This window comes from Paroedura picta, chromosome 3 (genome assembly GCF_049243985.1).
Source record: "Paroedura picta isolate Pp20150507F chromosome 3, Ppicta_v3.0, whole genome shotgun sequence".
NCBI classification, from domain to species: Eukaryota; Metazoa; Chordata; class Lepidosauria; order Squamata; family Gekkonidae; genus Paroedura; species Paroedura picta.
The window spans coordinates 166,470,674-166,495,447 of record NC_135371.1 but is presented as its reverse complement, the minus strand read 5'-3'; the positions used below and the strand labels follow the sequence as shown (position 1 = coordinate 166,495,447).

General features: G+C 49.4%; 1 protein-coding gene across 3 annotated transcripts in view; it reads left to right on the top strand.

The window, feature by feature from the left end:
- Window positions 1-314: 314 nt before the first annotated feature.
- RAPGEF3 (Rap guanine nucleotide exchange factor 3) overlaps window positions 315-24,774 on the top strand; it is a 67,374-nt gene continuing 42,914 nt past the window's right edge. For 2 of the 3 annotated variants that reach the window (XM_077329287.1, XM_077329286.1), the window contains exons 1-2: window positions 4,851-5,498; window positions 6,684-6,899. In XM_077329287.1, coding sequence (XP_077185402.1) covers window positions 5,493-5,498; window positions 6,684-6,899 — 222 coding nt within the window. In that variant the 5' untranslated portion in view covers window positions 4,851-5,492. Of the gene's footprint in view, window positions 568-4,850; window positions 5,499-6,683; window positions 6,900-24,774 lie in introns of those variants that run through there. The other variant, XM_077329288.1, reaches the window with a different exon arrangement.

Below are 24,774 nucleotides of genomic sequence, written 5' to 3'. Positions count from 1 at the left end.
CCGCCGTCGAAGCCAGTGGTATTCCAACGTTCTAATCTCTGCTCTCTGTTTCCTTGTTATCGTTTAAGCCTGTGAAAACCGGCATGAGCTGGTAGTTATCTGCGTTTTAAGAAACCTGGAGAGTATGTAATTGGATAAGTCTCTGTTCCACGGTGCCTAATGCACAATAACTTGGCATGTGGTTGGTGTCAGAAGATGCCAGACGTGTCGCTTCGCTGGGCAATGGACTCGCTCATGGTCCCAGTTCACGATCCCGGTTCAATGGGGTTAAGTGGGGTTTTTTTTTAAAGCCCCCAATGGCTTTCTTTCGTTTTAACCAGGTTACCCGCGAAGCGAAGCGAATCTAATGAGGCTGCAGCTAGTCCTGGAACGTTCCCTTGCGGCTGACGTGAATCTGGCGAGCGATTAGCCGTCACGGCTGTTTTGAGCAGGTTTCGAGATTGGGGCGATTTCTTCCTTCTGGAGTAAATAAAGTCCCACGAGCCGTTTGATGTCTGCGTGATGTCCGCTTCAGGTAATGGAGCAGGAACCAACTGAAGCGGCAGCCTGAAGCACACATCTGGATGAGTAAGTCCCTCTGAACTCAGTGGTATATGCTGTGGGCAGGGTTGAGAGGTGCAAGAAAGCCGAGCACCGGCTGCTGAAAGAAGTACAAGAGTTTTATCGAGAAGAGAAACAATCTTTGTGCGTAGGGGAGGAGAGAGATAGTCCTAACAATCTGACTGACTAATATTTAGGAGGGAAAGCTGGTAGGAAATATACTCAAAGGAGCAGGAAGTCTCCAATTGAACCAATCAATATCAGGAAATGCCTACACTAAATATGCTAACTACATATCTCCTTCAATGCCCCCCTGCAGGGTATTCTTCTCATGCTGTTAAATCATGCACAGTCTTGCATTTTCCAACTTGGTCTCCTGAGTATACTTACTCAGAACTGCACTGCAGCTAGGTTACAGAAACTATTTTGCACTAACAATTTGCCCTTCCATGCCAGCCCCATCCTTTATAATTCTATTGTTGTTGTTAGGTGTGAAGTCGTGTCCGACCCATCGCAACCCCATGGACAATGATCCTCCAGGCCTTCCTGTCCTCTACCATTCCCCGGAGTCCATTTAAGTTTGCACTGACTGCTTCAGTGACCCCATCCAGCCACCTTATTCTCTGTCGTCCCCTTCTTCTTTTGCCCTCAATCGCTCCCAGCATTAGGCTCTTCTCCAGGGAGTCCTTCCTTGTCATGAGGTGGCCAAAGTATTTGAGTTTCATCTTCAGGATCTGGCCTTCTAAGGAGCAGTCAGGGCTGATCTCCTCTAGGACTGACCGGTTTGTTCGTCTTGCAGTCCAAGGGACTCGCAAGAGTCTTCTCCAGCACCAGAGTTCAAAAGCCTCAATTCTTTGATGCTCGGCCTTCCATATTAACATATAGAGATTGGCATGGAATGGGGTAAAAAGTGACGGTGGTGGTGGTAGGGAATCAGCTCAGTAACGACACTATACAGTAACTTGATGGGATGTCCCATCCCGTCAATTCTATTGGCTTTCTCCATGTAATCTGCCTTGTGGCCGAGTAAGCAAGGTGAACTATAAATAGCATGAATTAAAAAAGGGCCAGTCTAGGAATCACGGGGAACTCTATCATAAAACCAGAGATTCTGATGATTCCTGGAGCAACGTGATGTCATTTCTGGGTCCTCTTGCAGAAGTAAAATTCCTGCCACACGAAGGATCAGCAGCAGGAAGGGCAGGTTGCCGGCAGGAGGTTTCCTGCCATAGGGGGAAACTTGAAAATCAAGATAACCAAGTAGAAAGACACACAGGAGGATCTGCGCAAACAAGATAAGAACCACTTTGCTCCATAAATCCTGGCCGTTTTTGACGAATTGGTTTCAACTGTCATGGTCCAGTCTTATATTTCAGCTGGAGGTCAACATTAAGCCAAGCCAGAAGAAAAGTACCTTTGTCTTCTGTACCTTTCATATCTTTTATAGTAATCATCAATCACAACCAAGATTCGTATCCTAGGTAATAACTAGTTTCGTTGTGGGACTTCCTCAGCTGGAAGAAGGCGAGCTACGTTTCTTCTTGCACAGCTTAACGTTGACCTCCAACTGAAATATAAGACTATTTCACGAAGATTGAAATGAAATTTTGAGACACCGACAGGATTGATTGAGCCATGTGTTTCTGGGCAGATCGAGGTTAGGAAATACCTGCAGATTTTGGGGGCGGAGCCTGAGGATATGGGATTTGAGGAAAGGGGGGATTTCAATGTTGTATAATACCATACTGCAGGGGTGGCCCAACTGTGGCCCTCCAGTTGTCCGTGGACTACAATTCCCATGAGGCCTGTCAGCAGCCTATCAGGGGACCATGGGAATTGTAGTCCATGGACATCTGGGGAGCTACAGTTTGGCCACCTGTGCCTTAAGGCCTCCCTTCCAAATTGCCCATTTCCTCTAGGTTAGTCGATCTCTATCACTCGGATATCAGTTGAGACAGCGGGGGATCTCCAGCCGCGCACTGAAGGTTGGCAACCATAGCCTCACCCTGCTGGAGCACAGAGGCCCAGGCAAGTGCTTGTCAGCTGTGCTGTACAATTATGATACATGCCTTTTGCAGGCACATGTGGCTTCATCCCCTTCTCCCCCCCCCCTCCCCAGCACCGCACACAAGGTCACATCCTTGAATTCTGCTTCAACAAATGCACAAAACTCGTCATGGTCAAGTCAGGGACGTCATTTCAGCTCTCTTTGGGGTCAAGGGCAGGGTGGGTGGGGGGGTTTGCAGCAAGGTCTCCAGGCCTGTTGCAGACGCTGTGCTTCTGTAAGGATGCAGTTCCAAGAATACAGGCCATTGACCTCAGGTGGGACGTCGTTCTGGGTTAAGGCGCATCAAATCTGCCTGCCGCATTGCACAAAACCAGCATATCTTCAGGAGTGTTTAAGATTCTCCCCCCTACCCCTAATCTGACAATAATACTGTTTTGGGACATCCCCCTTTTATTAAGGAAAAGGATTTGTGCCTTTGACATGCCAGCATAGCGCATAAGATTGTTGAATTGTTAATAGCAACTGTGGATTGCCGTGAGTTTCAAGGGGCTATGCGCGGCAGTGAATGCCCTGGGAATGCACTGCAGGAACTCCCACAGTTCCGCAGGTTATGCGAAAGGGAGCTCCTCCACCAGGCATTTGCCTGAGACCGACCACAGGTCACCCCCCCCCCCCCCCACCTCTGACATCCCCTCCATGGCCTGAAGCAGCCTGAGCTCTCTAGGGAGTTTAGCTTGTTATGTTGTTATTGTTGGGATCCCTGAAGTTGTTGTTTTTTATTATTATTATTATTATTATTATTTAATTTCTAGACCGCCCTTCTCCCAATAGGTCTCAGGGCGGTTTACAAACATAAATAGTTAAAACACAATAAAATCCCCATAAAAACCCCAATTAAAAGTTACATATAACATAACATATAGCGGCGGTGGTCACAATTCTGATCTTAGTTCAGCCTGGTGGAGAGAATAATGTCAGAAGAGGGTGGCACCAATACAATAGATCTAACCATGATCTCGGTGTTAGAGATCTCAATATTGGAGGGGATCCTCTGATGGGTTAGTGGGAGAGCTGCCCTGGCCTCAACCATATGCCTGGCGGAAGAGCTCCGTCTTACAGGCCCTGCGGAAAGCTGGTAGATCCTGCAGGGCCCTTAGCTCTTCTGGGAGCTCGTTCCACCAGGTTGGGGCCAGGACTGAAAAGGCCCTGGCCCGGGTCGAGGCCAGGCGCACAGAGGTTTAGAACCTCTGTTGGGTTGTTATTGTTGTACATTGACTATGTTGTATGTTGACTCGTTCCATGTATCCCCTATGATGTTGTATGTGAACCGCCCTGAGCCATATGGAAGGGGCAGTATAGAAATAAAATAAATAAAAAGAAGCACCCCCCACATCTCTTCCTTCCTGAAACCCTGCAAAACAGTGTCTTCCAACCGGGTATTTGGTTGAGGTTAGTCTGCTCCCCCCCCCCCCCCCGATTATGGGGGTTCTGGTGGAGTCTCCCCCCCATTTCGAGACTTTTTGAGATAGGCTTTTATGAAACACATCTGAATGGCTCGTTGGGTCGTTTCAGCTAGAGCGAAGTGAGTCCGGTAGGATTTAAGATTTGGTTTGAATCGAATTTTAATATTTTATTGGTTGTCTTTGTATTTTTAATGTTGGCCTTATCGTCTGATAAATGTTTAAACACGTTTTTAAAAATATGTGTTATTTTTTAAAATATATAAAAAATTAACTCCCACCCCCAGGGTTCCCCGAACCCTTGGCTGAGAACACCCGGGGTCAATAATAAATGACGACAACATCGAAGCGGGACAAGAAATGGAAGGGAATGCCGGATGCCAACTCTGGGTTGTGAATTCCTGGAGATTTGGAGGGAGGACAATAGGAGAGTGGGATTTGGGAACGGGAAGCCCTTCGTGAGGAGAATGCTACAGAGTCCAACTAGACAGCCATCCACCAGTGGGGGGGGAGCAGGGGCATTTGCTTGCCAGATCCAGGCTGGAAACTCCTAGAGATTTGGGGGAAGGAGCCCGGGGAGGCCAGAGACCCCAGAGGGATCCAGTGCCACCAAGCCCACCCCCACGAAGTATCCATTTCCTCCAGGTGAACTACAGTCTGGAGATGAGCTGTCATTCCGGGAGATCTCCCGGTCCTCCCTGGAGGCTGGCATCCCCGCCTAAGTCTTCATCCCAAGCCGCCCTGTCCCCCAAGAGACCCGACGGCTTCCCCCTGGAAACCATGTCTTTGCAGGGGACCTGGGGGGCTGGCTCCCCGGCCTCCCTCCTCCCCCGGCAGCCACACGGCCGTCGGAAGGCCCGCGCTGGGCTCCGAACTCCTCGCAGGCAAAGCGTCGGGGAGACGCCGCAGCAGCGCTTTTGAACTCCTCCAGACTGGCTCGACCAGAAACGGGGCTGCTGCCGCGCTGGCTGGCCCTAGGGAAGGAGGGAGGGCGTGTGCGTGTTGTATTGTGTTGTGTTGCGTTGCGTTGCGCTGTGGGGCGGCGCGGTGCTCCCAGCCTTCTGCGGCGAGGCTTTTCCAGCGGGGAGGTTCCGGGCGCGGAGCCAAGTGCGCTCCTGGCGGCCGCCTCGGTGGCGCTTTTTCCGGCCGCTGCTCGCGGGTCTCCCGCAGGAGTCGGACGGGGCGAGAGCGCGCCAGACGCGCCCAGGCGGCTCTCCGTCCTCGGGACTGCGTGTCGGACCAGGAAGCGGCCGCCAGAGGATCCTGGAGGCTCCCGACGACGCCTGCCAACAGGGGTGCGCGCCGGCGAGTGGCTTGGCTCGCGGAACGTGCCGGGCGCCGCTAACGTCAAGCGCCACGGGATCGCGGGCGCCCTCCCCTTCGGGGCGCCTGCCGGGAGAGCCGTCCGCTCTGAGCCCCGACGGAGGACTTCGCGCTCGGCCGGCTCTCCACGAGGGCTTCCCCATGTGGACCCGGAGCAGGACATGGAGGTGAGTCCCGTCGAGCGCTCCGATCGGCGCTGGAGAGGAGGGAGGCTGCTAGCTACATGGCTCGGCGCGATGAGTGCGACGGTGTCTCCCGGAGCAAAAAAGATGTGACCGAGAGCCTGGAGGTCGGTTAGATGGACGGGGTCCTGGGCTTCCCCTGAGCTCAGGCCCCAAGTGGACTCCCTAACTTTGCTACAGAAGGAAGCAAGTGTTGTCTGGTGAAGGAGGGAATCCTCCAAGCGACCGCAGACTGACAGAAATCGGAATGCCATTCAACCTTAAAGGGTTGTCGTGAGGGGGGTGGGAATAATGCAAGCGAAAGGCTTTGGGGAGATCAGCTCGCCCTCCTCTTGCAATGCACTGTAAATCTGACCCTGTCCTGATTTTTCAGGTGGGCCGCTCGGTTGGCCCGAATTTTGGAGTCCAGGGGCAGCTTTCTGACCAACACAGTTTTAATCAAGGTGTGAGCTTTCCTGTGCAGGCACACTTCCAGAGATAAGATCTGAACAAAACTTTGATTCAGGTGTGCAGCTGTGTTGGTCTGAGTAGCAGCACAAAATTGGAGTCTGGGGGTACCTTTAAGTTTTATTCTAGCAGTGATCTCTTGTGTGCAGGCACCCTTCCCTAGATAAAGAAATAGGAATCATCCAAGTGCCAATCAAAAGAGAGAGTAAATTAGCAGTCAATTAGTAAACAGCAACTTTTCTTCATTATTGTGCATATCTGCTGGATATCTTCATGATGCCGTTTACCAGTTTACTCTCTCCTTAGATCTGTATTTTGATGATTCCTGTTTCATTGAATAGAATAAAATTTGGCTAGCCTTAAAGGTCCCGTTGGGACTCCCCATTTTGTCCTGTCCTGGTCTTGTCATTCTTGTCAAGTCACAGCTGTCTTGCAGAGACGGCGTGGTTTTTCCAAGGGAAGTTCAGCGGTGCCTTGCCGTGTCCTGCCTCTGTGCCGTGTCCCGCCTCTGTGCCGTGTCCCGCCTCTGCATCATGACCCCAGACTTCCCTGGTGGTCTCCCAGCCTGCTTAGCTTCCCAGCTCTGAGGAGATCAGGCTAGCCAGGACTACTCAGGCCAGGCAAAGGCTGAGCAAAAAACAGGAAAGAGCTAGGTTTCGAGTCCAGTCGTACCTTTGCCGGCGAAAAAGGCATCCTAGCTGGTGTTGTTTGCTTTCCCCAAAGGTGGCCTTGAACAGGCAGGGGAGGTGGCATGTTGGGCTTCCCCTGGGTGACGTTGCCCACCCGCTCCAGCTGTCCGGGGGGCTCCCAGGTACGGGGCCCGAAGAAAACCTGCTCTACGTGATTTGGAGAAAGATGCACTTGTTCCGCAGCTGTAGCTATCAGATCCAGCTGGAGGGGCCAGCGGGCGGCACCCCGAGGATCCAGGGCATCCGATGGGTAAGTGCCAATGTTCTCGCGGGGGGAGGGGGCTTCTGGGGGCGGGGAAGGAGCTGCGGACGGATAGTTACGGCTGTGGGGGTGACTGCAAATCGGTTCTCCCTGAGCAGAGGTACACCGGCTGATATGTTTGTTATCGCATCCCAAAGCTGGTTTCGCAACCTGTTGTGACTCAGTGTGATTGTCGATCATTGGAGATCGGTGTGTTTTTGGTGCCAGAAAGGGCACAAATCAGCCCCCCCACCCCCCCGCACCCCGCCCATAAGGGTAGTCTGCATGCATGTAGCTTTTAGCATTCAGGATCTAGCAAAGCTCCTCGATAATTTCTGTCCCATACTCCGTAGTATCTCTCTTGGATCTGGTTCTTTTCTGCACTGTGTTACTTTTCCCTGTTTGATTAAGGTGGGTCACAAGCAACAGAACGACGCAGGAGTCCAGTGGCACCTTTAAGACCAACCAAGTTTAATTCTGGGTGAAAGCTTTAGTGTGCGTGAGCGTGTCTTCAGATCCGTGCATCTGAAGCAGTGTGCAAACGCACCAGAGCTTATATCCAGAATAAAACTGGATTCTGACTGTTCTCCTACCTGATCCAGTTAGTGTGACTAATGGCTAGAACCGTTGTGCAAATATTTATTCAAACGCATGTATGTGTGTCTGTTTCTCCACAAGCTCAAGTTACATGCAACAACCTTGTAAGGTAGGTCAACCCACTGAGTGTCATTGGCCCAGTGAGCTAGGGTGTCACTGCCGGATGTCCCCGTACATTTTACCAGCCTTCCTCCAAGGAGCTCAGAGAGGCAAGATTGGTTCTTCTGTACCTTTTCAATAAAACCCTGATAATAACCCTGCGAGGTAGGCTAGGCTGAGAGGGCTTGGCTCAGGGCCTCCTGGCAAGGTTCCTATCAGGGTGGGGATCTGAACTCGGGTCTCCCGGATCCGTGTCTGAACTCTAGGCTGGCTTTCAGCTGTTCTTGACACCCTGCTGGTTTAATTACAACATTCTGACAGGGGGACTCTTAATGATACCTAGCTCTCGTCCAGAGCTTTGAAATAGTTCAAAGGACTCCACCTGTTATTTCAGTAAATCGTTACAACATCTCTGCAAGGTAGGTTAGTATCACTGTCCCCATATTATACCGGTGAAGAAATCACCGAGTTATGCATGTGTGTTAAGAGCTGTCTGTACTATACAATTAACACGGTGTGTCTCCTAACAATGGGTTGGGTCCAGCTAGATTTTTGCCTGTGTCTCCCCTGGTTCCCATTCATATACTCCCTATTATACATGGATTTGGGCCAGTGACCCTAGAATAGCCTTTTTGGGTTCCCTTTTTTTGGGGAGTGAAAAAAGCTATTGAGATTCAGCCCAACAAGTGGGTAGTAACATGTGACAGTCCTACACACTTATGAGTAATTGTATGTACACAAACTATCAACATCTGGTATGGGTATTGATGTTTCCTTTGGGCTACAACTCTGGATTCGCCCCTCCCTCTAGCACTGGGTCAAGGAAAGGCCGAGTTCTGAGTGGCCCAGGGGCACGGCTGTTAGCCTTTTGCCAAAAACAGATGGGAGTCTTGTAAAAAACTAGAACACCTCCTGGCAGCCTGAGCAGAAGATCCTGTGCTGATAATCTCAGGGTCGGGGGGGGGGGGGAATAAAGCCACACCAACAAATACAGCCAGAGGTTAATTCCTAATTGGAGTGTTTACATTCCACCCTGCCTTTCCTGCAAGGTGTGCTTCTCTGTAGCTTTCCTTAGAATTAATCCCGGAGATTTATTAGTGAAAGAAAGGGGTTCTGGACAAACCTAGAGGTGCTTTTTAAAATTTGGTATTTTTCCTCCAAAAGCCGAGAGACAAACTCACGAAGTTGCCAAAACATGGACCAAACCCTAGAAATTGTCTGCTTTGACCCGTAGCCGCTTTCTAAGATCTCAGGAGAAGTCTTTTACATTTTGTACTTGGTACTTGATCGCCCAGCCCCTCTCTAATTTATCATGGGTGAGGTCCCTTTTAGAGTCCTGTTTTGGGCACGGTCTGTGGAGTCAGGGGAGAAATCCAAATCAGAGTCGCTGCAGACCCAGCTCCTCGAAATCATTAGAACGGGAGTTATTCTACACAAGATAGCAAGATTCGACTCTGAGACCACTTTAAAAATGAGCAAGACTATTGTCATATTTTGGGATCTCGGATGCTGAGGAAGTCTATCGAAAACCCAATTTAACAGGTGTGGTTTTCAGCCATTCTAGCCACTGTTTAGAATCGACAAGTAACTCTTAAAGGTAAAGGTATCCCCTGTGCAAGCACCGAGTCATGTCTGACCCTTGGGGTGACGCCCTCCAGCGTTTTCATGGCAGACTCAATACGGGGTGGTTTGCCAGTGCCTTCCCCAGTCATTACCGTTTACCCCCCAGCAAGCTGGGTACTCATTTTACTGACCTCGGAAGGATGGAAGGCTGAATCAACCTTGAGCCGGCTGCTGGGATCGAACTCCCAGCCTCATGGACAGACAGCTTCAGACAGCATGTATGCTGCCTTACCACTCTATGCCACAAGAGGCTCAAAGTATCTCTTATCACAGCCGAATTGGAAGCATACACTCCGTGTTTGTTGTTCTTGGTTTGTCTAACCTGCTCCTGAGTGGTCATCCCTTGGTCAGTGTCCAGGTGGGACCTGGTGATCCCCCAGAAGAACAGTTCATCTCCCACCTCTAGAGATGGAGAAAATGGATGCTTTGGAGGGGGGGGGGACTCTGTGGCATTGTACCTCACTGAGGTCCCTTTCCGAGAGCCAGTTTGGTGTAGTGGTGAGGAGTGCAGACTTCTAATATGGCAAGTCAGGTTCGATTCTGCACTCCCCCACATGCAACCAGCTGGGTGACCTTGGGCTCCCCACAGCACTGATAAAACTGTTCTGACCGGGCAGTGATATCAGGGATCTCTCAGCCTCACCCACCCCACAGGGAGTCTGTTGTGGGGAGAGGAAGGGGAAGGCGACTGTAAGCTGCTTTGAGCCTCCTTCAGGTAGGGAAAAGCGGCATATAAGAACCAACTCTTCTTCCTCTTCTTCCTGAGGCTCCGTCCTTAAATCTTCAGGCGTGTCCCAACCTTGAGCTACCCCTTTCCCACCCCGGCCATTGGCCAGGGGGACCCTGTGCCAACCCTAGGCTAGGCAGAGCCTGAGAGTCCACGTCCTAGAGAATTGTTCCAAACGAACAGCCCTCCTTGCCTTGCCTTTCGCCTCCAAGGTCAGCCTCTCCGTTCTCCTCACTAAACAAAACAGAACAACAACAAAAAAAAAAAACCCAAGAGGAAGGAGGCTCCCCAGGGAAGACTCCTGGCTGTTCTCTTTGGTCTCAGGAAGGGCGAAGGCCTCTGGGAACAGCAGTTAGCCAAACAGAGCCAGAAGGAAAAGGGCAGGCCAGGGTTTTGGCCGGCTGCCCACGCCAGCCGGATCTGTGGCGACAGCCAGACTCTCTGGCCCCTGCGTTAGCAGGCAGGAAAATGGGGAAATGACAGCTCCCCCCCCCCCCCCCCGTAGGAAACAGCCTGCGCTCTCGAACCACGACTGGAATAGCAATTCTGAGCCCAAGAGGGCGTGACTTCAGGTAGCTCAGGGAGGGCTGGGGAATCCCGCAGAAAATGCTGAGCAGGGTTCTGTGGAGCTTATCCAGCAATTAAAGGGCCAGAGTCAAGAGTCGGTGGAGAATTAGGATGCTCTTCTCTTAGGTCTGTTTAGCCTGGAGAGATGACTGAGAGGGGATCTGAGCCATCTTTAAGTATTGAAAAGGCTGCCATGGAGAGGATGGGGCAGAGTTGTTCTCTCTTGCCCCGGAGGGACGGACCACAACCAAGGGGATGAAATTAATGCAAAAGAAATTCCGTCTAAACATCCGGAAGAAGTTCCTGACAGTTAGAGCGGTTCCTCAGTGGAACAGGCTTCCTCGGGAGGTGGTGGGTTCTCCATCTTTGGAGATGTTTAAACAGAGGCTGGAGAGCCATCTGACGCAGAGGCTGATTCTGTGAAGGTTCAAGGAGGTGGCAGGTGACAATGGATGAGCAATAGGGTTGTGAGTGTCCTGCAACATGCAAGGGGGTTGGACTAGATGACCTAGGAGGTCCCTTCCAACTCTATGATTCTATGATTAACCTCGCTTCAAGGAGTTTGCCAGAAGCCACCGAATATGGGGTCAGTTTGTTGTCTAGCAACAGCAACTAGCTGGGACAGAAGGGACAGGTTCAAATTGGGTAGATTAGGTGGTTGGCAACGTCTAGCTGGCATTGGGATACCTCCCAGTGTTCCAATTGCCTTCCAGACTTTGGGATGCCAGCCTCCTGGTGGGACCTGGGGATCCCCCAGAAAAACAGCTCATCTCCAGACTAAAGAGATCTGTTCCCCTGGAGAAAATGGATACTTTGGAAGATGGTCTTTGAGTCATTGTACCCCACTGAGGTCCCTCGGCTCCACCTCCAAATCTGAGACAGATCCAACATGGCTTATATTCTTTAAGCTGCTGGTGGCCCTCCTGATGGCCCCTGGGTTTTGGCCACCACGTAACGCAGAGTGTTGGACTGGATGGGCCATTGGCCTGATCCAACATGGCTTCTCTTATGTTCTTAAAACCACTGGGGGACCTCCTGATGCCACCTGGGTTTTGGCCACTGTGTGACACAGAGTGTTGGACTGGAGGGGCCATTGGCCTGATCCAACATGGCTTCTCTTATGTTCTTAAAGCCACTGGGGGACCTCCTGATGCCACCTGGGTTTTGGCCACTGTGTGACACAGAGTGTTGGACTGGATGGGCCATTGGCCTGATCCAACATGTTGTGTTGGGGTTGCATCTGACGTCTATCACAACAGCCCCCCTCTGGGATTTGTGGGGGATGGAGTCTATCTTTTGCTCTGGTTTGCTGATGTAGCTCGGTAATGTTCCCTCCTGCTGCTGTTGGGGATCCTTTTATTGGGAGAGACTGGAGACTGATTCAGGGCCCTTCTTCAGGCAAAGCATGAACTCTTCAACTGAACCTAAGCCCTATCTTCTCAATTAAAATGTTCCTTCATCTGAAGTCAAGGAAGCCGAGAAGAGACTGGCAAGGAGCTGGAAGGTTTGAATGGGGGACAGTAGGAGGGAGCAATTGTATATTTTGGTTTGTTTTTTTGGTTGGGTGAATACTAAAGGGAGCTTTTATTCCATGCATTTGGAGTCAACAGCCAGCAAAATTTGCCAAGTTCTTAACAGCTTGCCTAAGAAACAGAGGTCACCTCTTTGAGGACAGTCTGAAGTCAGTAAGTTGCTGACTCTAGCCTTTATGAACTTGGACTCTTGCATTTGTTATTATTTTGGGAACACAAGATGTTTATTTAAAGGACTTTTAAGAAAAGCTTTTTTGCAACTGCAAAATATTAATAGAGAGGAAGGGAGCTAGCTTTGCTTACTATAACTAAGGAATGTCTGAAGTAGGTTTTCTCAACCACGGTTTCTTGGAGGCCTGGGAAAGGCTTCCTGAATGGGTGGGAGTTAATTAATTTTGTATATATTTTTAAAATGTGTTAAACATTTATTGGGCAATATGACCATATATGGTCATATTGACCTGCCCTCTCCTCTCAAAAGGGCCAGTGATGGGGCTGGAGGGGCCCTGGGTGGGTGTGTACACAGCTATGCTTCTCAACCGTATTCTCAAAGCCTGAAGAATGTTTCATGGGTTTCTCAATGGTGAAGAAGTGGAGAAAGGCTGGTCTGAAGGGTTAAACCTCTTTTCCTCGCATGGCCCCGAGGCAAACCGAAGCTTCCAAGCCTGTGATTTGCATTCAGTGGCCAAAAGGAGAAGAGGAAGAAGAGGAATTGGTTCTTATATGCCGCTTTTCTCTACCTGAAGGAGTCTCAAAGCGGCTTACAGTCGCCTTCCCTTCCCTCTCCCCACAACAGACACCCTGTGAGGGAGGGGAGGCTGAGAGAGCCCTGATATTACTGAAGAAGAAGAAGAGTTGGTTCTTATATGCCGCTTTTCTCTACCTGTTGTTGTTGTTGTTATGTGCGAAGTCGTGTCCGACCCATCGCGACCCCATGGACAATGATCCTCCAGGCCTTCCTGTCCTCTACCATTCCCCGGAGTCCATTTAAGTTTGCACCTACTGCTTCAGTGACTCCATCCAGCCACCTCATTCTCTGTCGCCCCCTTCTTCTTTTGCCCTCGATCGCTCCCAGCATTAGGCTCTTCTCCAGGGAGTCCTTCCTTCTCATGAGGTGGCCAAAATATTTGAGTTTCATCTTCAGGATCTGGCCTTCTAAAGAGCAGTCAGGGCTGATCTCCTCTAGGACTGACCGGTTTGTTCGCCTTGCAGTCCAAGGGACTCGCAAGAGTCTTCTCCAGCACCAGAGTTCAAAAGCCTCAATTCTTTGACGCTCGGCCTTCCTTATGGTCCAACTTTCGCAGCCATACATTGCAACTGGGAAGACCATAGCCTTGACTAAACGCACTTTTGTTGGCAGGGTGATGTCTCTGCTTTTTAGGATGCTGTCTAGATTTGCCATAGCTTTCCTCCCCAGGAGCAAGCGTCTTTTAATTTCTTTGCTGCAGTCCCCATCTGCAGTGATCTTGGAGCCCAGGAAAATAAAATCTGTCACTATCTCCATTTCTTCCCCTTCTATTTGCCAGGAATTGAGAGGGCCGGATGCCATGATCTTTGTTTTCTTGATGTTGAGTTTCAAGCCAACTTTCGCACTCTCCTCCTTCACCCGCATCAACAGGCTCTTTAGTTCCTCTTCACTTTCTGCCATTAGAGTGGTATCATCTGCATATCTGAGGTTGTTGATATTTCTCCCTGCAATCTTGATCCCAATTTGTGACTCCTCTAATCCCGCATTTCTCATGATGTGCTCTGCATACAAGTTAAATAGGCAAGGCGACAGTATACAGCCTTGCCGAACTCCTTTCTCAATTTTGAGCCAGTCAGTGATTCCATGTTCAGTTCTCACTGTTGCTTCTTGACCTGCATATAAATTTCTCAAGAGACAAATAAGATGCTCTGGTATTCCCATCTCTTTAAGAACTTGCCACAATTTGTTGTGCTCCACACAATCAAAGGCTTTAGCATAGTCAATGAAGCAGAAGTAGACGTTCTTCTGGTACTCCCTAGCTTTCTCCATGATCCAGCGTATGTTGGCAATTTGATCTCTAGTTCCTCTGCCTCTTCGAAATCCTGCCTGTACTTCTGGAAGTTCTCGGTCCACATATTGCTGGAGCCTAGCTTGTAGGATTTTGAGCATAACTTTGCTAGCATGAGAAATTAGTGCAATGGTGCGGTAGTTTGAACATTCTTTGGCATTGCCCTTCTTTGGGATTGGAATGTAAACTGACCTTTTCCAATCCTGTGGCCATTGTTGAGTTTTCCAAATTTGCTGGCATATTGAGTGTAGCACTTTTACTGCATCGTCCTTTAAGATTTTCAATAGTTCAACTGGAATGCTGTCACTACCACTAGCTTTATTGTTGCTCAGACTTCCTAAGGCCCATTTGACTTCACATTCCAGGATGTCTGGCTCCAGGTCAGTAACTACCCCATTGTGGTCATCAGGGATGTTAAGCTCGCTCTTGTATAGTTCTTCTGTATAATTTTGCCACCTTTGTTTAATCTCTTCTGCTTCTGTGAGGTCCCTACCATTTTGGTCCCTTATCATACCCATCTTTGCATGAAACGTTCTCTTCATATCTCCAATTTTCTTGAAAAGATCTCTGGTCCTCCCGATTCTATTGTTTTCTTCTATTTGTTTGCACTGTTCATTTAAGAAGGCATTCTTATCTCTTCTAGCTTTTCTCTGGAATTCTGCATTCAATTGGGTGTATCTTTCTCTTTCTCCCTTGCCTTTCACTTCCCTTCTCTCCTTAGCTATTTGTAAAGCTTCCTCAGACAGCCATTTTGATTTCTTGCATTTCTTTTTCTTTGGGATGGTTTTAGTTGCTACCTCTTGTACAATGTTGCGAACCTCCGTCCATAGTTCTTCAGGCACTCTGTCTATCAGATCTAATTCCTTAAATCTATTTGTCACCTCCACTGTGTATTCGTCGGGGATATGATTTAGTTCATACCTGAGTGGCCTAGTGCTTTTCCCTACTTTCTTCAATTTAAGCCTAAATTTTGCAACAAGAAGCTCATGATCTGAACCACAATCAGCTCCTGGTCTTGTTTTTATTGACTGGATAGAACTTTTCCATCTTTGGCTGCAGAGCACATAGTCAATCTGATTTCTGTGTTGACCGTCTGGTGATGTCCATGTGTAGAGTCGTCTCTTGGGTTGCTGGAAAAGAGTGTTTGCTATGACCATTGTATTCTCTTGACAAAATTCTACCAGCCTGTGCCCTGCTTCATTTTGTACTCCAAGGCCAAACTTGCCAGTTATCCCGGTTATCTTTTGGCTTCCTACTTTAGCATTCCAATCCCCCATGATGATAAGCACATCATTTTTGGGCGTTGCTTCTAGAAGGTGTTGTAGGGCTTCATAGAACTGATCAACTTCATCCTCTTCAGCAGCAGTGGTTGGGGCGTAGACCTGGATCACTGTGATGTTGAATGGTTTGCCTTGGATTCGAACTGAGATCATTCTGTCATTTTGGGGATTGTATCCCAAGACTGCTTTTCCTACTCTCTTATTGATTATGAAGGCTACTCCATTTCTTCTGCGAGATTCTTGTCCACAGTAGTATACCTGATGGTCATCTGAATTAAATTCACCCATTCCTGTCCATTTTAGTTCACTGATTCCTAAAATGTCGATGTTCAGTCTTCTCATTTCTTGTTTAACCACGTCCAGCTTGCCTTGATTCATGGATCTGACGTTCCAGGTTCCTATGGAATAAAAATCTTTACAGCATCGGACTGTCTTTTCGCCACCAGTTACTTCCACAACTGAGCGTCCTTTCGGCTTTAGCCCAGCCGCTTCATTCATTCTGGCGCTACTCGTACTAGCCGTCTGCTCATCCCCAGTAGCATATTGGACACCTTCCGACCTGAGGGGCTCATCTTCCAGCCTGATATTATTGAAGAAGAAGAGTTGGTTCTTATATGCTGCTTTTCTCTACCCGAAGGAGTCTCAAAGTGGCTTACAATTGCCTTCCCTTTCCTCCCTCCACCACAGACCCCCTGGGAGGGAGGTGAGGCCAAGCGGGATTCTTTCAAATGCCCTTATTCCACGCTCTACAGTATTGGACAGCAGCTGGAGTTTTTCTCCCAGGATGTCTGGTTTGACTCACGGTGCTCTGCTGCTATTTAAACTGTGTTTTTATTGTGTCTTTGGGCTGTTGTCGAGCTACTTTTAGATCGTTGAAAAATGGTTAGGAGCTGCCTTGGGAGCCCGGGGAGTTTTGGCTGGAAGGCAAGTTATAAAGCAATTAAATGAGTCAGAATAAATCAGCTGGCAATTGAGGCTCCACCAAAGTGGCTGGCGCAAACAATAACAGAAGTGACATGCTTGTTAATGCTGACCTATGCGACTGCTATTTGGAAAAGGTGGGTCTGAACCCAAGAATACGAGCTCGTAAGATCGTTGTCGGTAAGGAAAGAAGAGCGGCACGCTCTCTGGTTGGTTCAGCAGGGGACAGGACATTTCCTGGGCTGATTCTGCATTGGGCTTTTTATCTCCTGTGACCCCCAATTAAAAAAAACCCTCATCTACACCTTATTTGATTTCCAGTTTGATATTTAGCGCTTTAAATTTTCTGTGATTGATCCGCGATAACATTACCTTTTCCCTGTAATATCCAGGAGTGGATATAACTCGCAACGTTTGAGAAAACCACTCTGAAAGCCCCAGTATTTCAAGTGTAGATGTCTGTTTTTCCTCTATGCCTCCAATGCTTATGTAGCGAAGCATTCTGTCGCTGATTGGTCGTCAGTTCAAAGACTGCAGAAAACTTCAGTTCCTCGTTGCCATTCCCTTGCAAGACTTATTTTTGCCCTCATTTCTAAAGTGACTGTGCTCCAAGCCTACACTTCTATATGCTGAGATTGTCTTCCCATCCACCATCCTTGCTCAGGAAAAAAATAAAATAAACAAGCAGCCTCGTGCTCCACCCCCCCCCCCACTTGCTTTGGCTGCAGAGGAGACAAATGACAGGAAATAAACCCTTCTCCAGCCTTGTGCTTCTTCCATGCCAGCTGGAGCTTCGCGACCACCGCTCCCCTCCCCCCTCTTAGCTTCCCCAATCAAGTGGGAAGGAAAGAGCAGCCACACAGTTAAGTGCAGAAGGTTACATCTGCTTCAATTCAGGAAAAAGGAAGGTGGAAGGCACGGGTTCAGATCGATCTGAATTCAGCAGGATTGATAAGGGGAAAACATTGTCAGTGTAGAACCAGCCCTGGTCTCCCCAAACCTGCAACCTGAGCCTCCTCCAAGTATAAATATCTCAAAGACTATTATGCTGGGGACGCTCTCATCCCCCCCCCCCCACACACACACATCATTTGACTTTGCTCATGGCTGTTGTCAGGGGGGAGATATCAGATCTGGAAGCATTTTAGGTCTGCTGCACTGGAGAGCTTTGCACACAAATGGGTCCTCCTTGAATTTATTATGTCCAAAGTCAAGACAGAGACTTGAAATTCACAGTGCCGGTAGCAGACCTCCTTGCCGTAGCTTGCAAAAACTGCCAATTGCTACTTACTTCATGGCTAGGGCAAACATGATGTCATTTTATACTTATGATTTTATTGAACAAAGTTTGCTACGTTATTCTAACACTGTAATTTAAACTTCAGATCATCGGCTTTTATGACCTGCTGGTCTTTGACTGTACGATAATTTTTGTTTTGAGCTTTGTCCAAAATTTTCACATTAAAATTTTTTTTGAAACGTCAACTTTGTGGGCTGTTGGGAATCTAAAGTGATGAAATTGCTTGAAGGTCTAAAAATTAAATAATAATAATAATAATAATAATAGTAATAATAATAATAATACATGACTGGGATTCTCTCAAAGGAGATTGCAGCTGCACGGGGACTCAGGTTGGAGCCCCAGTTCAGGGCTGGAGGTCCCCTGCTGTGAATGCCCATTCTTTGCCACCATTCCATAAATGAAATATTAGATTTAATTAAAAAAAACCCCAAAACCCTCACTGGTGTCACCCATGCGATCACTTCTGGGGAATACCCAGAAGCCACGGAGCTGACTCAGCGGAAACTGGCAGTTCCTAGAGCTACCTCTGTTGCTTCTTGGTATTTCCTAGAAGTGATATCATCATTACACTGGAGAAGCTCCCCCCTACACCATGCTCCCCCTCCCATTGGACAACACAGGAAGAGGAGAGGGGATTCAACTCCCCCCACCCTCACAAAGCCACCCCAACCCGGAATTGTTAGAACCCTTTAAAGAAAGTAAGTTTGGAATCTCTCCTCCTCCTCTCCTTTAATGTGGGATCAGTAATGACCAGTGAAACCATGCAGAGGATCAAAATGTTAACCCCCTCCCCATCAGAATCGGAGCTGATTTTCGTATTTGAAAGGCAAAGAGAGTTCTGTGTTTGCTGTGGAAGCCTTCACCTCCTTGAAGCACTTTAGGACAATTGGGTGACCTTTTGCCCTGCAAAACACACAATACTCTCCTGCTCCAGTGTACATATATCCCCCCACCTCCTCCTGCCTCCTCTCCAGCCAGCAAAAGAACTGGGCGACTGCTTATTCCAAATTTGTTTTTTGTCATTTTAAAACTGACTTAATTATTAATTATTTAAATTTTGTCTGTACATTCTATTTTTGTTCGTATTTTACTTTGACTTAATCCATCCTGAACTCACAGAAGGCAAACAAATAATAATAATAATAATAATAATAATAATAATAATAATAATAATAATAATAATAATAATAATAATAATAATAATAATAATAATAATAATAATAATAATACTTTTGGGATCTTTACCCTGCCCACTGGACGCTGTCAACCCAACAGCCCCTGTGAATGGAAGTGATGGGTGGAAATCAAATCAGGAGAACGTAAATTTAATGTTTTGCCGGGGAATTTTAGATGGGAGAGTTTGCTTACGTAGAAATGTTACTTAGATGTGGCGCAGGTTGTTTTGCCTCTCTGCCCCATATATTTCTGGACTGTCAACTTTATAATACCTCACATGAAAGCCTCATAAAAACTACAGCCTAGGCGTCTTGTTCCAATGATCAGAAACTAATTTGCAAACTATTAGCCGACTGGGATTCTGAGGATACAGAAATGGTGGCATTTTTTCTGGCCGCAGTGACCAAACCAGGGATTCCCAACCAGGGGTCCATGGACCCATGGGGGTCTGTGGGAACTCTGAAGGGGGTCTGCCGCCTTTCCTCTCCTGCCTTAATGGACTCAGCCACAAGTTAGGGAACTGGTCTCTTCCATTGCTCTCCCTCCTGTGAATTCTCTCTTGGTTTCTGTGCCTGGGAAGGGTCGGAGTCTGCATACCTGCTCCTGCCTTAAGCACCACCTGCTTCCTGTTCCCCCTCTCTCCCAGCCCTCCTTGAGCCCGCCTGGTAATGCAGCTGGTGATGTCACTTCCGGTGACATGTCACTTCCAGGGAGGAATGGCCAGCTGATATCACTTCTGGGACGCCTCAAAGCCTGAAACAGGGGTAGTCAAACTGCGGCCCTCCAGATGTCCATGGACTACAATTCCCATGAGCCCCTGCCAGCGTTCGCTGGCAGGGGCTCATGGGAATTGTAGTCCATGGACATCTGGAGGGCCGCAGTTTGACTACCCCTGGCCCGAAAGATTAATTCAGGGGCTCCTCTACGGTCAAAAGGTTATAAAAGGCTGGTCTAAAGAATTGAAACTTAGATTGTATAAGGATGATCATATTGACACGGCAAGACCCCCGGGTCATCTTGCTTGGGGTCTTCAGCTGGGTCTATTGGCTGGAACAGTGGGGCTGGGCGTAGTTGGGTTTAGATTTTAATTTTCTGCCATCATTGTTGTTGTATATATATATTGTCGTATCGGGCTGCATTGGCTAATTCTTAGCCATTTCAGTAACCAACTTATGCCAATAAAGGGATCTGTAAGCACCTTGTTAGCTCGAGATCCCCTCCCTCCGGTTTGTTTGGGCTTTCTTCCAGACCCAACTCCCACGTGGGCTGTGAGGCCCGAGAAGGAAGGTCACTTCATGCTCCCCTTTCGTTTCTCACAACTGTCTCTGGCAGAGCTTGATTGATTGTGGCTGTCACCCGGCCTAAGCCCTTCAAACAAGAGGAGGTTAGGAGGACAACCCCATGAATCAATCTTGAAGAGTCAGAGATGGAACCCAGAGCCTTGAAAGGGACTGCCGATGGCAAACCTTCCCTCGCTGACCTAGACTATAAATTGGCATCTCTTTAACTATGATTTACTGGCAGAAGTCGGAAGGAATTGGGTGGAGATCCCATATGACCCTGCCCTCCACTGAGTCAGATTCTTGGTGAATTCAAGTCAGATTTGTCTCCTCTGACTGGCAGCCTCTCTCCATGGCAGGGATGGCCAAACAGTGGCTCTCCAGATGTCCATGGACTACAATTCCCATGAGCCTGTTTGCTGGCAGGGGCTCATGGGAATTGTAGTCCACGGACATCTGGAGGACCACAGGTTGACTACCCCTGCTCTAAGGGCTTTCCCATCATCTACTACAGAGGTGGCTATACAGTGGCTCTCCAGATGTCTATGGACTACAATTCCCATGAATGGAATTCCCCCGGGGTAGCTCATGGGAATTGTAGTCCATGGACAACTAGAGAGCCACAATTTGGCCACTTTCAATATGCCTTAGAAATAGATTATCTAGGGCTCATTCCGCTCCTGTGGGATAATGCACTTTCAATGTGCTTCTGCAGCTGGATTTTCCTGTGCAGAACAGGAAAATCTACTTCGAAAGTGCATTGAAAGTGCATTAACCATTGTGTGCAGAATGGGCCCTGTTCTACACGAGAAAATCAAGCTGCAAAAGGACATTGAAAGTGCATTATCCAGCATGTGCAGAATGGGCCCTGACCATTGATGGGGGTCAGGGATAGGTGGGATCAGGTTGCCAAATCCACCTTAGGAAAGTCCTGGGATTTGGGGCTGCAGCCTGGGGAGGGCAGGGACCTCACCGGGGAACAATGCCAGAGAATCCACCCTCCCAAGCATCCATTTTCTCCAAAGGAACTGATCTCTGCAGTCTGAACATGAGCTGTCATTCCAGGGGATCCCCAGGTGTCGCCTGGAGGCTGGCATCCCTCCGTCCACATTGGGCAAATTAGCGGCTGGCAGAGATTCATCCGGTTGTCTCTGGGAAGCGGGCGGCTGCGTTATGTTGACGGAGACGCTGCCTTGATTCCAGGTAAAGTGTCCCAGCTAAAGAGTCCAAAGCTAAAGGGGCAGCCGGTAAAGTGCCAGGCTAGGACCTGGGAAACCGGATTTGAATCCCTATTCATTCCTAAAGCTAAAAGGTAAAGGTCTCCCCTGTGCAAGCACCGAGTCATGTCTGACCCTTGGGGTGACGCCCTCTAGCGTTTTCATGGCAGACTCAATACGGGGTGGTTTGCCAGTGCCTTCCCCAGTCATTACCATTTACCCCCCAGCAAGCTGGGTACTCATTTTACCGACCTCGGAAGGATGGAAGGCTGAGTCAACCTTGAGCCGGCTGCTGGGATCGAGCTCCCAGCCTCATGGGCAGAGCTTTCAGACTGCATGTCTGCTGCCTTACCAGTCTGCGCCACAAGAGGCTCATTCATGCCTACTTTTGGACAATAACTTGCCAGACACCCCCTGATAATGGCAAACGTGTTGGCTGCTTGTAACAGTGCTGCACGGATGGATCCAAACACCCAGAAGCGACAGCATCATAACGAATGCGAGTCTTCCCGGTTTCAGACAGAAATAGGCTTATCCACCGTGCTAAATCAACCTGCAGGCCCTCGAATCTCTGCTGCGATGACACGGTGGGTGGCTTAGTTTAAACGTACCTGGAAGCTCCAAGGCAAATGGCAGCGGGATTCAGTTGCTCCAGCCCCTTGGAAAGGGCCAGTTGAGAGCGTTTGACTCACCTGTGCTCCTAGGCTAATCCGCTTATGTTTTCAGCATTATCTGGGCAAAGCAGGAGGTGGCAGAAGGCCCCTGGCACGAGGGACTGGCACACCTGCCTGCCTGACGTAATCCCTCCCGAGCTGGCAGATTAGGCCGTTTACAGTTCTTTGAGCGAATCGCAAAGGTTGCGGAGACCTGCTTTCTCCCTTTGCTTGTGTTTTTCCATTTGTGTTGACTGCATGTCTTGTTCATCTCCTTTGCCTGGGCTGGAGACATTGTGAGCCCTAATGCTGTGCATTCCCAATGAGAAGGTTGCCAACCTCCAGGGGGAAGCTGAAGATTTCCTGGCATTGCCAGTGATTTCCAGTTGATAGTGATCAGTTCCCTTGGAGAAAAGGGCTGGTGGATGAACTCCATGGCATTGGGCTTTGCTGAGGCCTCTCCTCTCCCCTCCCCTCCCCTCCCCTCCCCTCCCCTCCCCTCCCCTCCCCTCCCCTCCCCTCCCCTCCCCTCCCCTCCCCTCCCCTCCCCTCCCCTCTCCTCCATTCCTCAACTACTGCCCTTCCTAGGCTCCGCCCCCAAAATCTCCAGGTATTTCCCAACCCAGGGCTGGGAGCCCTACCAATGAGTCAACCAGTGATCGTCTCTGATGGAGTTGGTGGGTACCATCTAGGGATCCAAAGCTGAACGATCCCTACAGATGGAAACTAGGAGATAGCCCCAAGAAGACATAACATTAAGGCAGACTGTTGCCAGATTTCAGTCATAACGATGACTGCTTTCCCAACAATACCTCTCCGCCTCTCCTCCCAAAAAAGTAGTCTTCTGCAGTAGTCATGTTACAACTGGGGAGATCCAGGTCCAAATCTCCATTCTCCTGTGGGCTTACCATGCTCTCTGGGTAACTTTGAATCCATCATGCACATGCCCAGGCTTCCTCGGGAGGGGGTGGGTTCTCCATCTTTGGAGATTTTTAAACAGAGGCTGGAGAGCCATCTGACGGAGAGGCTGATTCTGTGAAGGCTCAAGGGGGTGGCAGGTAACAGTGGATGAGCGAGAGGGTGGTGAGTGTCCTGCATAGTGCAGGGGGTTGGACTAGATGACCCAGGAGGTCCCTTCCAACTCTATGATTCTATGATTCTAAATTCCGTCTAAACATCCGGAAGAAGTTCCTGACAGAGTGGTTCCTCAGTGGAACAGGCTTCCTCGGGAGGTGGTGGGTTCTCCATCTTTGGGAATATTTAAGCAGAGGCTGGAGAGCCACCTGACGGAGAGGCTGATTCTGTGAAGGCTCAAGGGGGTGGCAGGTTACAGTGGAGGAGCGATAGTGATGTGAGTGTCCCGCACAGTGCAGGGGGTTGGGCTAGATGACCCAGGAGGTCCCTTCCAACTCTTATGATTCTATGATTCTTCTGCAGGGGGGTGGGGCAGGGGAATCGATCAGCAGGGCCACAGACCGAGGCTGACAGTTCCTGCAAGGCAAGAATATTGCCGTGGGGTGGAGACGGGAGGCGGCATGCCTCGGCTTGACTCCGCCGGTGCTAATCTGATTTCTGGATGGCAAGCCGGCCAACGTGACTGGGCCTGTGTCACATTCGGAGCGTGCCTTTCCAGTCCCCAGTCATCCCCGAAGCCCTTTCTCTTCTGAACCGAGGACCCGAGGCAGGCTTGATGGCTTTTGGCGTCAGGCTCTCTTGTGATGTTTGCTGTGTAAACACCTCGTGGGGCGAGGAAGCTGCTTGGGCTCTACAGCTGGGGAAGGGAGACACCTTGGAGAGCTGGCAGGGGACTCCGGCAGGGAGGGAGGGAGGGGAGGGCAGAGTGTCCTGAGAGGACATTTCTGAGAAGTGAGAAGAACAAGGACCCTGGTATGTATGCCGCTTCCTGCCCTTTCTGGCTTGTGAAGGCTGGACTTCACTTTCAGCCCTGGCCGGCAAAAGCTTTGCGTTATTCCTGAAAACCTGTTTTCAGGGCCTGGGCTGGAGCCAAGAATAACTGAAGCGCACCTTAGAACGAGCATCAGGAAACACGGGGCCAGCACCGGAGTGAGAAATCCCTGGCCATTTGGAGGGTTGTGAGGTTGTAGGGCCTGTAGGGTTGCCAAGCTCCAGGTAGGTCCTGGACATTGCCTGCATTACAGCTCCTCTCCAGTCTGCAAAGATCAGTTCCCTTGGAGAAAAGGGCTGCTTTGCAGGCACTGTACCCCTCTGGGATCTCTCCTGTGCCCTGACCAACTTCCCCAGATCCCATTCCCAAAATCTCCAGTTATTTCCCCACCCAGAGCTGGAAATCCTACTTGGAGATCTCCCGGAATGACCACCGATTTCCAGACTATGGATGTGAGTTCCCTCATGGCTTTCCAGATGTCCATGGACTACAATTACCAGCCTCTACAGAATGCTGCAGGGGCTCATGGTAATTGTAGTCCATGGATATCTGGAGAGCCACAGTTTGGCTGGCCATCCCTGCCCTAGAGAAAATGGTTGCTTTAGAAGGTAGAATCTGTGGCATGATATCTTGCCCTTCCCAGGCTCAATGCTGCAGGGGCTCATGGTAATTGTAGTCCATGGACATCTGGAGAGCCACAGTTTGGCCATCCCTGCCCTAGAGAGAATGGTTGCTTTAGAAGGTAGAATCTGTGGCATGATATCTTGCCCTTCCCAGGCTCAATGCTGCAGGGGCTCATGGTAATTGTAGTCCATGAATGACTGGAGAGCCATTGTTTGGCCATCCCTGCCCTAGAGAAAATGGCTGCTTTGGAAGGTAGAATTTGAGGCATGATATCTTGCCCTTCCCAGGCTCAATGCTGCAGGGGCTCATGGTAATTGTAGTCCATGAATGACTGGAGAGCCAT